The 15,465-nt window shown below is 49.7% G+C and overlaps 1 protein-coding gene across 1 annotated transcript; it reads left to right on the plus strand.

The window, feature by feature from the left end:
• Positions 1-4,784: 4,784 nt before the first annotated feature.
• Positions 4,785-8,457, plus strand: LOC123041602 (probable protein phosphatase 2C 42). The gene is made up of 12 exons (XM_044464192.1): positions 4,785-5,043; positions 5,348-5,474; positions 5,628-5,760; positions 5,841-5,910; positions 6,062-6,167; positions 6,337-6,463; positions 6,574-6,690; positions 6,793-6,928; positions 7,011-7,087; positions 7,169-7,221; positions 7,818-7,872; positions 7,983-8,457. Exons 2-12 carry the CDS (start codon positions 5,461-5,463, stop codon positions 8,241-8,243), a joined length of 1,149 nt encoding a protein of 382 aa, XP_044320127.1. The 5' UTR covers positions 4,785-5,043; positions 5,348-5,460; the 3' UTR covers positions 8,244-8,457.
• Positions 8,458-15,465: the final 7,008 nt, after the last annotated feature.

A 15,465-nucleotide genomic window follows, 5' to 3' on the forward strand; every position in this document is an offset into this window, starting at 1 on the left:
AGAAAGAAAAACTCCTAAGAATCTGATACAAAATGGTGGGGTTGGGGTGGCCCAAGCGAGCATGCCAAAGGTCGACGCCGGCGGCGAGGGCGACAGGTGTGGAGGTGGAAGCGCCGGCGTGCACGGGATAAAGCTCATCGGGGCTGTCACATTGGTGAAGTACCATCCGGGTACGGGCGTCTTTCACAGAAAAACCAACACCGCCAAATTCAACAGTAAGTGGGTTCTCACGAGTAAGACGACGAACGGAAACTAAGCTAGTGACTAAGTCAGATGAAACAAGAACATTAGACATAGTGATAGGTGTGGAACTAGAAGGGAAACTAGTGCTACCGATATGAGTGATAGGTAAAGAAGAGTCGTTGCCAACGGTGATACGAGTGGGTGTGTTAACGGGACTGAAGGAGGTTAGGTTACCGGGATGAGCTGTCATGTGCACAATAGCACCTGAGTCCATGTACCAGTCGCCTCCGCCGTCATAGTTACTCGGTGATGGCACAGAGTGCAGGGCGGCGAGGAGGAAGAGATCCCATGGCACAGGGACCGGCCGCGGCAGGGGGCCCCCGTAGGATGGCACCTGGGCGGGAGGGCCATAACCACCGAGAGGCGGTGGCACAAGGGAGGCGCCATAGCCGACGCCAGCTGGCTGGTAGGGGCGCCGAGGAACGCCTGGTGGCCCGTAGGGCGAGGGCCGAGAAGACCCGGCGCAGGAGCCCATGGGACGGGCATACGATAGGCATGCACGACGCCCGTCCACAGGTTTTGCCTGGCTGCCCATGACGGAGGGGGCTGCTGGTAGCGGGGTGCCCTCCCCTCCTCCCCGTTGCCTTGGGCCTGCAGCTGCTGCTGCTAACGATGGCTGCCCCGCCGGTTGCGCCGGCCCCCACCACCTCGCGGCTGCTGGGGAGGCACGGGTGGCGCGGGCGGCAAGGGGAAGTACTCGGCGGGCGCAGGAGGGCGCGGCTGAGGTGGAGCGGCGGGTGGAGCAGGGCCGCCGCGGGTGGTGCCGGTGGCGAGGACTATATGATGAACCCGCTGCTTCAGCTTTGTCATCCGGCGCTCCTCAAGCTTGAGGTATGTGACGACGCGGTGAAAAGTGGGTTCGGCAGCAAAGTGAGGTTAGACGCCGCGTTGCCGAAATCCTCGTTGAGGCCGGCGATGAGGGTGCTCAGCATGAAATCATCGGAGACTTTGGCCCCGATGTCACGAAGCACATCGGCGAGCATCTTAAGCCGCATGCAGTACTCATCGGTGATGGAGTTGTCCTGGTGAGAGCCGAAGAACTCCTGCTGCAAGAAAACAAGGCGCTGAAGTTTGTTGTCGGTGAAGAGCGTGTTGATCTTGGTCCACATGGCGCAAGTATCATCGTTCTTAGCGACAACCGTGTGGTAGATGTCCTTTGAGACGGTTTGATAAAACCATCGGATGAGCGTGGCCTCGATGACGGACCACTCCGGGTCGCCCTTCATGTAGTTGCCGTCCAAGGAGCCATCGATGTGCTCGGTGAGATAGTACTCGCGGAAGATAAGGTTGAAGTAGGTCTTCCATGCATAGTACGAGGTGCTGGAGCTGTCGAGGCGAACGGGGACCCGGGCCTCGATGTTGAGATCACGGATGGCGGCGGCGGAGGGCTCGGGGCCGGCGAAGGGGTTCGAGGAGTGGGTGGAGGCGGAACTCGGGGAAGCCATGGCATGGCGGGGTAGGGTAGCGGGTAGGGTTAGGGTTTCAATGGCGGGGTAGGAGCAGCGGCGGTGAGGGAAGTGCGGCGGCTGCAGTGAGAGGAGAGGGCAGCGGCGGCGGGGAGAAGAGGCTGCGTGAAGGGGCGGCGGCGGCGGCGCAACAGGAGGTGGGTCGGCTCGGCGGCACGGGGCGGCGGCGGAGGGAGACGCGGCGGCGGCGGCGGTGGTAGGCGGCAGCAGCGTGCGCGAGGAGGCGCGTCGGCGGCGGCGGCCCTAGGTCAGACCTTCAGGATGATACCATGTAGAGAGATGTTTTGCCAATACAATTATCGTTGTATTGATTGGGTGCAGGTACACGTATATATAGAGTACAAGTAGGCCTCAACCTCAACTATACACAACTACGAGGTGGGACAGGATATACCTAAATATATGCAACACATATATATTCAACATATCTTAGTTGGAGGCATCAATGTATCCCTCAAGCGAAGCCTCCCGTCGGTGTTTGGTAGCAGCAAGCATGCGACAAGCCGGATGGACACATAAAACTCCCTTCTTAGAGCATCTCTAGCAGACCCCATATAATACCCCGACCCGCAAAATAACTGCCAAAATACGAGTCCACGCGAAAAAAGTTGCTCGATCAGACCCCGCAAACGCGTCGAACCCGTAAATATTTTTGCGGGGCGCGGCAAAATTCTCACCCCAACCCATGACGGTGCCCTGTATATAGCGGGAGCGGTTGGGAGGGACATTTAGGCCCGCACTTTTCCCCACCCACCGCCGCCGGGCCGCCGCCTACGATTCCGGCCATACCAGCCGTCGGGATCACGTCGGCGGGCTGCCACACGCCCGAGATTGTCCTCCACCTACCTCAGCCGGCCGGAAAGTTGCAGATCGGCGGTTGTTTGTCACGGCCGCCGGATTTGGCGTTTCCGGCCACCGGCGGCTACGCTAATCCATGGATTGGTCGGGGAGCACCCAGCACAGCCCCGACAAAGCCCCATCGCCGCATGCAGGCACTGGTTCGTCCTCTAGCCACCGTCGTCGGTTTGCCGGCAAGGACTCGGTCGGCCGGCACCCGAGCTCGGCGCTCGCGCAGCGGCTCGCCGGCTCGCCGAAGCCTCTCATACATTGCGACGACTGCACTCTAACGTCTAGCACGCCGCAACACCCCGGATGGGTATTCTTCAAATGTGAAAACGATGGAGTATGTTCTTGTTTTCATTCAGCTTTGTCAACCTATTCGGTTCGGTTTCGGTAGCCTATTGAGATGGTCATGTGTGTAGGAAGGTGGGTGCTCATTTTGGTATTGGGAAGAAGAATACATCGATGTATTGATAGGAAGAAACTTAATAGATGTTCGTGCACTCGTTGGAAGAATGGAAGCTAATGATGCGGCTGCATGTGCAATTAGAGAAGAAACTAGAGGGGAAGCAACGTCTACTTCTTTAGAATCAAAGAAGAAGCATGAAGAATGCAAGATCTAGATTCCGCAGATCAACAATGAAGGCATGGAGAAGATGTTGGTCCAACTAGTGGGAGCAGTTATGTAAGTTTGGATATCTTCTAAAATGCCTAATTGTGGTTCTTGTTTTCTTTGGTCTTACTATTCTAGCAAAGATTTGATGAATTATTATGTATCCAATGTCCTTAAAGAAAATAAAGAAGCAAAGAAATGTATTTTCATGCCCGAAATTGAAATGCAAATTACTGATTTACGGGCCGGCGCGGGCGGCGGCCGAGCAGACCTCGCAAAGCAGACCCCTAAAAAAGATATGTAGAATATTTTTTACGGGTCCGTTTTATAGGGTCTGCTCAGCATATCTTTTTTGCGGGGTCTGCTCGGTCGCCGCCCGCACCGGCCCGCAAAGCCGTTTTTTCACGAAATGTGAACGTATTTTATGGGTTGGCGTTATACGGGGTCCGCTAGAGATGTTTTTATCGTAATTCCAAGACAAAAGTCACTCATCTGGTACATTATGGGATTAAAAGGATTAACTTAGCATCAATACCAATAAAACTTTGTTGCACCTTTTCTCAATCCCAGTTTGCTGATTTTTTGCAAACGAGTTCACTTACAAACAACGGAGGATTATCAGAGACAAGTAGGCGGCACATGTTATAATCCCCGGGAAGCCTTTCAGTAGTCTGTCCATTATCTATTGTGCGGATGAGTCGATGAGCTAGAGTATCCCTCCCTTGAAGAATAGATGCGTTCTTTCTTTTTATGATAATACAGGTCGCATTTAAATTATAAAGATCATTGTACAAGCCACATAGACATCAACTTGATAAAACTGAAAAGACAACAAAACGCTAGTCTTTACAATTACAATCAAGACAGATGGATCCCTTGAGTTTGACACCGACGTATGTCACCTATCTCCGGCACCACCACAACAACCATCAAAAAAAAGAAAAATGACGAATCACCTCCTCACCCGAGTTTGACGCGGTTCCATCGCTGATATGCAGCTTTGCGGACCTCTAAGGTGGCTCATCAAAGGTGAAGCCATTGCCGTTGAACATATCAGACCAAAGCAACACCCCAGACATGCCATCGATCTAGATCTGGCATCCCGCACAACAAAGACGTTGGAGGAGGAAATCATGTTTGCTAGCCACGAACCACGAACCCAATAAACGATCCACCATCTTTCAGATGCCGCTGGTACATACCACAATCCGCATCCGCTTTCAGACTACCTCCCAAGGAAGAGAACACAAATCCACCAAGATGATGTTGTCATCCACGTCATTCTTACTTGAATGGACTGATTTCTAAATTCATTCTCAATGCCTTGTCGGAAAAGGGTCTAAAACTTCTTTATTCAGCGCTGCCATTACCGCCGGAGGCCAAGGCGATAAACAACCCAAAATCCTAAACTACTAGAGACTAAAATCTAAAGCTACTTCATCGGCGGTGCGGAGCCGCCGAGGGACGGCGGTGGAAGAAAACGCCCCTGGACGAGATCACCTTTTTCTTTCTTCGTGGGGAAGAAAGAAAAGCGATGCACGAAGAAAGAAGAGCGGTATCTGGTGGAGATGCAAGTGAGACGGCGAGTTGCCCAATTCAGCCTGCAATAAATCCGTTTCAGGCGTACACGCCAGAGCAGTGAAGCCCTCCCTCGTGGGGGGTACAGGTAGAGAGAGGCCCATGTGGGTCCAACAAAAGAGTCGATCGCAAGTGCCACGCAATCCGGGGTCGCAGATCGTTTTGTGTCTGCTCCTCCGCCACTCGTCTCCACCAGGGCACTCGGCCGGCTCCTCTGATCGCCGGCCGCCTCTGATCGCCGCCGTCGCCGCCTTGCCTCCCGCCGGCCGCCCGCTCGACCGCACCGCCGGATCATCCGCCAAGGTACGAATGCGCGCCGCCATTTGCGTAATGCGGCAATGCCAGTGCCCTAGTTACTCGCACACGGGGAAAAGGTTAGAGATCTTACATTCTGACGACCTGCAATGCCATTGCCAAACATTGGCACTTGATACATCCCATTTCATCCGTGATCGCCCGTCGCCGTCTCTTTGTTGGCCCCTCCCGTATCCGAATCCTGCCTCCGCCCGGTCCCAATTTGAGCTTTTCAATTGGGCATTGCCTGAAATGTTTTTCCCAAGTCTCCTCCGGCCGCCATTGCAGACCTGATGGATGCATTTGGTGCCAGGTACAGGCGCAACCGACCTGGCCTCCCGGACCCTCTCTGGCTCTGGCTGCTGCTCCATCGTGCATGCGTCGCAGACGGAGAAGGAAGAAGGACGAGACGGCCACCACCAAGCCATGAAGAACGCATGGTGATGTCTCATTTGGATTTTATTCATTGCTTTCTCTTCGGGTATTCATGCCATCTGCATCTGCATGCATCTCACTCACCATCGGTTTGCTCTTGAGTTCTTTCTTAATCCTACAAGATTTTTCATCCATGGCATGCTGCTGTGATCTTTCAGGCAGGCAAACTCCGGCATGAGCACAATCAGCAGGGATCCGGTGCTGTCCAAGACCACCGAGAGGGGGGAGAATGACAGGCTCGAGTACGCGGTGTCGTCCATGCAAGGTTACCGCGCGAACATGGAAGATGCCGTGAGTGACCATCCTAATAGTACATGGTTTAACTTTGGTGAAATGCCAAGGCCTAACTTTCTGATCTTCTCTTTCCCCAGCATGCAGCTGTTGGAGATCTTGATGCTTCCACCGCCACATCGTTCTTTGGTGTTTATGATGGCCATGGAGGTTGGTGTTCACTACTCAGCTCCATCCTCTTGCGAAAAGCAGAATTCAGATATATGCATGATACAAATTTAGCTCCTGGAATTCACATAAATCCTTTCCTTTTTGTAATAAGTGCCATTTACTACCATCTGAAATTTGTTTCTTGATACAGGACCTGCTGTATCGATGTTCTGTGCGAAACACTTCCATCTTGAGGTCCACAAGCATCCACACTTCAATGACAGCCTGCGTATTGCCGTGGAGAGCGCGTTCTTCAGGTTATTTAATAGCTAAACAATTCATGCATCCTATGTGTTCTCTGAGATTACGCAGTTTCTCCCGGAGTTCTCTGCCGATACTATGATATTGTTTTGTTCATTGTGGTACCTTTCACACATGCGTACGTGTGTCACATTTGTAATCGCTGTTGCTACTCGACTGTTGCAGAATGGATCAGATGATGATGACAGAGGAGGGACGGAGGGAATTATCTGAGTATAGCCCTGCTTATAATGCCAATACGAATTCGACTGTCAAGGATATGTTGCTCGGTTGTGCTTGTGTAAATATGAAGGTGGTATCTCATTTCATTTTTTTACACATCCCCTCCAGTTTTTTGTATGTAGAAATCTGATGTTATGAAAACACCTATTGTTTACTTCAGCTTGAGTTATTTGTCTGCAGAGACGCCCCGGGGCAGCAGATGTAGGAAGTACCGCTTGTGTGGCTGTCATCAGAGGAAACCAGATCATTGTTGGGAATGCTGGTGATTGCCGCTGCGTGCTCTCAAGGAATGGTCAGGTACTTCTCTTGTCGGTGTCTGGCTGGTACCCGATCCGTGCAGTATTTTCTTATAACTGTGACCTCTAATGGTGCCTGGTTTTATTTTTGTTGTGTTCCAAGGCAACTGTTTTAACCACCGATCACAAACCAAATGTGCCGGCTGAAAGACGGAGAATAGAGAATGCAGGACGGTCTGTTGTACTTACTGGAGGAGCCGGTCGCATCGATGGTGGAATTGCGGTCTCCAGATCGATCGGTAAAGTTATATCTTGTATGTTCGTTTTTTGAGAGGCTACACAGTTTATCACATTGTAATTGGCATTTTGCTTGCATTTCAGGTGATATGAGGTACAAAAGCAATAGTCGGCTGACCCCTGCACTACAAGCACTGACTTGTTCTCCTGAGATTCGCGTAGTGAGTTACTGAATTGTCATAAAATCTGTATGTTCGTCCTGCTGGATACGGTCTAATGGAAAATGACCGTTTTGCTGTTAGGAAAACATAACTGATGAAACTGAGTTCCTTGTTATGGCATGTGATGGAGTCTGGTAAGTCCCCAACTAAATATTACTGTACAAGCTTTGATCGATTATTGTTTGTTGTGATGACTGTGATTAGTTTCATACATAGTACACGCACTTGAAATGACAGTTAGTTTCGACAATCGCGTTTTTCTCGAGATATACATAGTTAGTAGTCTTTACCTAGGAAGGATTTTGTAGATTTGGGTTCAGTTAAATTTGCTTTGCTTTGGGCTAAGCTGCATCATCACCGTGTACATATCGTTCTTGTATGATTTGCTGAAGGTACAGAGTACCGGAATCTCTGCTGATCCCTTGTTGTGCTAGTACTTCATAAATTTTCCAGAAAAATATTAACCTCATTGCATGAATATGAACTTGACCTGGTCAGTTGGTTCGAAAAAGATATTGAAATATTCTTGACTTATCTTTATAACAAAGAACCTACTTTGAAGAACCTGGATCTTAGAATTTTTGGCCTGCATATTGTTGGCACTGAAGGAAACATGGTAAAGTGTAGATAGGGATTTGTGCTTTGCCTTCCTGGACATACTCACTGACATAACTTATCTATCTCCCAGCTCTTTGCTCTGCCTAAATTCACACACCTCTCGTTTTTGTAGGGACGTCGTGCTAAACCAGGGCCTGGTTGAAATTATACGAAACAACATGAAATCTGTGAGCATTTCTTCTTGTTTCACCAGCATTTCTGCCTTTTTAGCTAATCAAATACCCCTTTAGCTTGACATATATATTGCTGTGACTAACACACACATGCACACACACAGGGGATGGACCTTGGGAAGAACTGCGAGGCCATCCTCGACATGTGCGTAGAGCCACCGCAACCGTCGGTCGACAACATGACCATCCTGCTGGTCCGGTTCAAGCACAAGACGCCAGCGGCACCCGACCCGTCCAGAGCCGACGACGGGCCGCACGGCAAGCGCAAGAGCAAGGCCTCCATGGAACTGGGGGTGATGGACAACCTCGACAAGGCTGCGCCGCCTACTGCAAGCGCGAAAGCAAAGCCCCGCAGAAGCTTCTGAACCCGATGAGACGCGCAGTCACTGAGTTAGTCGTCTCCTTTGACTTGATTTCGCTAGGATGATTCCCCACATGAGTTAGAAGTTTGGACGGAGGCTTGGCTTGTGAAGAGACGCTTTGATGCACGAGTAATTTTGTTTACATTTTTTCTTCTCTTTTTGACTTGAGGATCACGCCATAATTGTTTTGAACTGTCAAGTGCACTCAGAACTTGGATATGCATATGCGGAAAAGTTATTTGAGTAGCTGATTAGCTGGGCCTGGGAGTGTATTAATTAATTCCTTGCTGATACTCCTTAATGCTTCATTCCAAGGAGAAGATACTGGAAAAGAAGTCGCAACCAAAAGGTTGTTGCAGTGGATGCAGTTAGCAGCTGATGTCGCAGAAAAATGATGAGGTGGTCACAGAAGACAGTTCCCTCTGTCACCAGCATCACATTTCTGCAATTGCACAAGGAAGGATTACTTAGCAGCGAGTTGATTGGGGGCAGAGGGGTTTTTACTCTGCATCAACATGAGAATTGATAAGTGAAGAACTCACTTACAAACAAACTGCTGCTTCAACATACAAGAAAGTTGCAACTATGAAGCATAGGATTCCTGACTTGTTCATACAAGAGCAGGAAGATCAAGAAAATGTTGCAGAACCAACGCAAGATACGTACAGATTCAGATTCTCAATTCTACTAGTTTCTCTGAACTACGGGTTTGGTGATGACTGCAACTACAGAAACCCATGTACTGCAAATCAAAAGCTCTCCGAAGGATAAACGCAGCAGCGATCATGGATTGTTCTCATGACCGATGGAACGCGGCGCTAGCGAGACACGAGCGCGCATCCGTGCCCGCGCGGTCGGCATCAGCTAGGTCGAGCGCGCTTCCGCGGCGGGCCCTCGATGGAGCAGCCGACGCGCTTCCGGTCCTCTTCGCCGTACCAGCCGTCGTCCTCTTCGTCCATGTCGGGGCCGCTGGAGTCCTCCTCGTCGGAGCTGCAAGGCGGCGTCGGAGGGGCCACGGCCACCGCCTTCGTGAAGATCTTGCGGACCACGCAGTCCATGTCCGCCTTGGGGCCGGGCTGCGCGGCGCGGAAGGCGGCCGCGCCCTTGTTGAGCCGGTACTCCTTCATCAGCCACGGCGTCGGCGCCCACGCCGCCCGGCCGTCGCAGCCCTGCCGCGGCACGTGGAACGCGAACCTGCGCCGGAACGCGACCGCCTCCGCGGCCGCGCCGGCGCCGTGCACGTACCCCTTCTCGCGGCCGTACCGCGCCCAGCACCCGCCCGGCGCCGGCCGCGCGTCGCCGGCGGCCTGGGCGCCGTAGAAGTAGCCCCACGCCTCCCCGTGTCGCCGCCTGCTGCTGGGGTGAAAGGGGAGCGCCGCGGGGCTCGCGGAGAAGACGTCCACGCCCTCTGCGACGTGCCCCGGGGTGGCGTCGCCCCGGAGCGCCTTGGGTGCGAGGTACTGCGTGATGATCTGGTGGCCGCTGGGCTCGAACGCGTGGCCCGGCGGCAGATTCCGCGCGGCCGTTGCCATTGCCGCCAAGAACCGAGCTTCTGGCCGAGATGAATCCAGGGGGGAGTTTGTTATGGAAGTTCTGGTGGTTTGGACTTTCGAGGGGAGAGGGGTCTAGGATCGAGGTATTGGGGTAGGGCATGGGCTATCATCAATTTTCTGTCCTTAACGGGATTTTCCATTGAAGCAAAAAAAGCATTTCCCTCTCAAAAAAGTTAACATGTAGACTAAGATCAGGAAATGTAAATCATATTCTTTCGAAAAAGAAAATACAATTCACATACATGCATAAATGTTGTTCTTGCTGGTCACAATGGGCAAGAACATAAGCTAGTAACTTACACAATTCCCTAGACTATGTTACTACTTCCATAGTGGGTAGGAACATTTATGTAGTGTCATGCAACGATGTATTTATTAGGTTATAGACTCATTGTTCTTGGAGTGTGTGATGTTCCGATAACTTAGCTAGTTACCACAAGCACCTCTCTCTTCATTAAATACGTACCACATAAGCAAAGTTGTATGGGAGTGTGTGATGTTACTCCTAAGTTCCTCCCCACTGTGACCAGCCTGAACAAGTACACGACAGTCCGTGTTGAGCATATTTAGCATTAGCACATTTACAAAAGCAGCAGATATTAGTTTATTTTCGGCAGCGCGAATGATCACGGCCGCGTCCGCATCCACATGCATCACTGATAAATGGAGTCTAGGCAACTGACTCATTTGCGTCGCATGCATGCAGGGGCGACGCTAAGGGTATTCTTGGGTCTTCACGTGAATACCCATGATTTTTACAAAACAGTGTTGATTTTGGTAAAACAGATACAATTTTCAAAAAACAACAATGATTTTGGCAAAATGAATACTCGTGAATACCCGATTGCAAATTCCTGGAGCCGTCACTGGCCGCATGGTATCATTTCGACCACATTGCCACTGCCTAATCCCCCCCCCCCTCATCTTATCTCTGATGACTACGGAGTCGGATCCAATGATTGCCTCCTGCACTTATTTATGGTGCTTCAACGAGGAGTCGAGGACCAAACCACTCGCCCATTGACTGCCCACTTGTTGCAATATTTCTTGTCGTTGGCATGACCATACTCACGCTTCCTCAACTGGGGAAAGACCTTCTCGACGATGCTCGCCTACGACCTCATCATGCACGAGAATGATGAAACCTCCCATGCACAACTCATCTTGAAAACAAGGGTTTCAAAAAGGTCAAGATCTTCGCCTGCATTCTATTTCATGACCGCCTTAATTCCAAGGCGAATCTTGCTCACAAGAGCATGACCAACTACTCAAGATGTCTAGGATGCCACCATGACCTAGAAGACTCCAATCACATCCATCAAGTGTCCCTTCTTCGGGAGAGTCTACCAGCACATCAGTGTCTGCCCACCAACGTTGTGGCAGATCTTTGGGATCGTCAGCCGACACCAAGGTTAGACCAATCCTATTGGTCATTCATCATACTTTTGATCCTATTAGAAGTTGGGACTCAAGGAATTCCAAGACTTTTTAGGAGCAAGATGTCCATAGGGCTACAACTCTCAAGTCAATCGTCAATGACCTAGATCTCTCGACCCATTGGTTTACAAAATAGTGTGCTCAGATTATCACTTACTCATGGCAGATATACCTCCATTCATGTGCAGGTGCCTATACAATCATTCTCTGTAATCGGTCTCCTACTTGGTTACTTTTCGAGTAACATATTCACGCCATGCCCCCTGCTCCCCTTCCCTCTCACCCCCCCCCCCCCCAAATTCCTCGAAAACTAAGAGATTGTGTGAAACTCTGTCGATTCAATCATTGCAAACACCAATATTGCTCACGTTTTCAGCACTGGGTGGACCCTCATATCTATTTGAAGGTACCATAAAAGTTCTCAATTATCGTAGATGGTCCTCACAGAAAATATGTTTCAGCATCATATCAGAGATGTCTTTACCTTACCATGAAAACAAATTTATATCCTCAATTTTTAAGAGGCTTCCTTTGTATGTTTTTTAAAGTCAAAATGCCTGAATTCATGCAAGATGTGCCCCCACCCCAAGAGTTTGCCCATGATAGAAAACTATATGGGTCCACCCCAGAAGGAAACAAACCAATGTGCAATGACTACAATAAGTTTTAGGGCATCTCCAACGTTGACCCCCAAACCGGATACGGTATCCGTCTGCGAATTGGTGGGGACCAGTCCGCAGACTCAGGTGGTGGAGCCGACCATCCAAAGTTATCCCCTAGATGGCCGCTAGTACGGGAAATTTGAAATTCAAATCCATTAGTTCACATAGCGCACGCCGGATCACATCAGCCCCCCGATCACAACCAAAAAGGGACAAGTATGCGTGGTTTTTACATGCCCGGTCACAAAAGAATATCAGTCTGGCAGTCCGTACAAAAAATTGGATTTTCTACCCTTCCGGACCGGCAATCCGAGTCTCGACGCTTAATTTGTAGGCGTCACCATCTTGGTCGCCTCCTTCTCCACCTCTCCAACCGATCTTCTGTTGCTTCGGCATATTGAAGCGGATGGCTTGCATGATCATCCTTCTGTCATCATCTAAATCCTCCATCTTCAAGGTCAACATCTTTGCGTCCTCTGAAGCAGCTGCGATCTTAACCTTCTTCTCTTCGAGTATGGCCTTCCTCTCTTCGAGCTTGAGCTTCTTCTCGGTAGCCGGATCGTTGGATCCTCCACCACCGCCGTCTCCGACAGCTTCTCATACAGGTCCATGTGTCAGCAGCAGCGAAAATGGGTGAGAATTGGGTGGAGAGCACCGGGATGGAAGAGAAAAGTGGAGGATTTTGCCGCAGGAACAGTGTAGCTAGCTACAAAGCGCGAGTTCCGCCTTAGTTTTGGGTGAGCATGGGGTGTCGGAGTCCTACATGGCTGGTGTCCGGGCTCCCGCCAAGCCCCCTGGTTTTGTTCCGTTTTACGTGAAAATGGTGGTCCAGACTGCTCTGCACACCAATAGGGGTCGCCTGGCTTGCAGGGTCTGGACAGCTACGTCCGATGGATAAGGGTGGTTTGGGTTTCGGCGTTGGAGATGCGCTCAAGTATGGAATTGCATCCCGAGTGGATTATGTGTTTAAACTCTTTCAAGGAACAACCGCGCTTTCAAAATAGTTCAACTATAGATAATGACTCGTGTGTTGCAACGAGGGTATAAATATTTTAGTATGTCATCTCGTGATTTGCCTGTCCAAATTAGTGTGATTATGTAAAAAAAATAAGATTTTATTTGACAAATCAATAAGAGGTTGGACAGTTGATGTGGTTTGCAAAGAAAATCAGAGATAAAACAAGAAAACAAAATGGAGAGAGGTAGGGGAAACGGAGCCGGATCCTCTAACTTACATAAGCAAAGTTATGGTGCTACAGTGCAATCCCAGTGTAAAATGAAGAAGGGATGTTAGAGAGGTTTAGCAGATTATTTACTATTGATATTTATTGTAGATATAAATAATCTATAATTAATTTTATTTCACAATCAAATTGTTTGTATGTAATGATTATAAATGCACACATTAAATCTGTAATTTGCAAATTAATTTAAATCATTTTAGCCTTAATCATATTATTTTTTTGAACCGGGCTTAACCCCTTTCCATTGCAATGAACGGAAATACAGCAGTTCCAGAAACATGTTCAGGGAGAAGGGAAAGGGAAAAAGCGAGTTCAAGCACTGCCAGGAAACCCGCCACATCCGCCCTACATCGTGATGAATGCCATGGGGCGAAAACCTGAGCAGCACAAATATTTTTAAGTCTAACTAGGTATTACAGAACCGGCATCCAGGGGCCATACTGACTCCAACAGACCCAAAAACACCCTACTGAAGCAACAAGAACATATAACTCCCAGCTTCGAAGCGCAGCACCAGAAGTTCACTCTCCGGTGATCGATTGTCTGGCAGTGTCACACGGCTTCATCATCTGCATGGTACCCGCCCTGATCCGTTCCGCGCCTGTGTGTAGCTTCTTTAGCGGCATCTCCTTGCTGCAGACCTGTCCAGTAAAGCAAGAAAGAACACATGGAAGGACAATTTCGAATGGTGTTTTAATCATTTTCTTCTCAAAAGTGGCTCCATTTCGAGCTAGCTAGATAGCCCAACAGGCAGCTGCAAGGCCCACCGTGTAAAATCTCTCTCCCCCAGGGAGAAAAGTGTGGCACCACGCATAAAACTGCCAGTAACTATTGGGACATCTATCAGTACCCAGCACGACCCCAATGGATCTCCACAGACATTTTGCCACAGGGCAGGTGAAAAAAAGGTGTTGCGAGCTCTCAACCTCGTTGCAGAAGGAACAACAAGGATTACCAGGCCATTTCCTTCTACGCATAACCTGTCGAGTAAGCACAACATCTTGCGACATTTTCCAAAGGAATATTTTGATTTTGAGAGGTATTTTAGCTCTCCGGATCCATCTATACTGGCACCCACTAATAGACCTCTCCAGCCATTTATAGACCGACTTAGTCGAGAATTTGCCGTTTTGATTAAGCCCCCAGGAAACCCAATCACTATCACTAGTCAGTGTTAAACTACTGACCGTGGCTCGGATCATTTTCCATTGATCGGATAGTTCAGCATTAAGCCCCCGTCTGAAAAAAATTGTTAGTGTCCATATGATTCACTTTATCCACAATGCATTCAAGGTCATTGCATATCGAGAAAAGTTGTGGGAATTGTTCCTGGAATGGAAGTAGCCCATTGATGGGGTCCATCCACACCCGGGCAATATTTCCAGATTCGATGTTAACTTTTCTCCCCACCATATAAACCTCTTTCACCTTTAATAGAGCTTTCCAGCATGGAGAATCAGAAAATCTGGCACTAACCTCAGCAACAGTTTTGTTTCCAAGGTCTAGCACGCACAATATCCTGACATAACCCACTTTGGGTCTCCAGTTTCCACCACCATTTCACCATTAAGCTAATATTTTGTTTTCTAAGGTCCTTAACCCCCAGGCATCCTTTGTATTTGGATCTACAGATCCTGTCCCACTTGACAAGGTGATATCTCCTTTTCTTATTACAACCTTGCCAGAAAAATAAACGTCTATGTTTATCCAGGTTTTCAATGAATGTTTTATTCATGAGCCACATAGACATGTGAAAAATGGATAGTTGAGTAAGGACCGAGTCAAGTAGTGTAAGCCTGCCTCCCATGGATGCGGCATTTGTTGGGGAACGTAGTAATTTCAAAAAAAATCCTACGCGCACGCAAGATCATGGTGATGGCATAGCAACGAGAGGGGAGAGTGTTGTCCACGTACCCTCGTAGATCGTAAGCGGAAGCGTTAGCACAACGCGGTTGATGTAGTCGTACGTCTTCACGATCCGACCGATCCAAGCACCGAACGTACGGCACCTCCGTGTTCAGCACACGTCCAGCTCGATGACGTTCCTCGGGCTCCAATCTAGCGAAGCGTCGGGGATGAGTTCCGTCAGCACGACGGTGTGGTGACGATGATGATGTTCTACCGGCACAGGGCTTCGCCTAAACTCCGCGACGATATGACCGAGGTGGAATATGGTGGAGGGGGGCACCACACACGGCTAAGGAACGATCCGTAGATCAACTTGTGTGTCTATGGGGTGCCCCCTCCCCCGTATATAAAGGGGGAGAGGAGGAGGGGGCCAGCCAAGGGGGGAGGCGTGCCCCCTCCTTTGCTCCTTCTCCCTCCTTTC

The sequence above is a fragment of the Triticum aestivum genome, chromosome 2B (genome assembly GCF_018294505.1).
Source record: "Triticum aestivum cultivar Chinese Spring chromosome 2B, IWGSC CS RefSeq v2.1, whole genome shotgun sequence".
NCBI classification, from domain to species: domain Eukaryota; kingdom Viridiplantae; phylum Streptophyta; class Magnoliopsida; order Poales; family Poaceae; genus Triticum; species Triticum aestivum.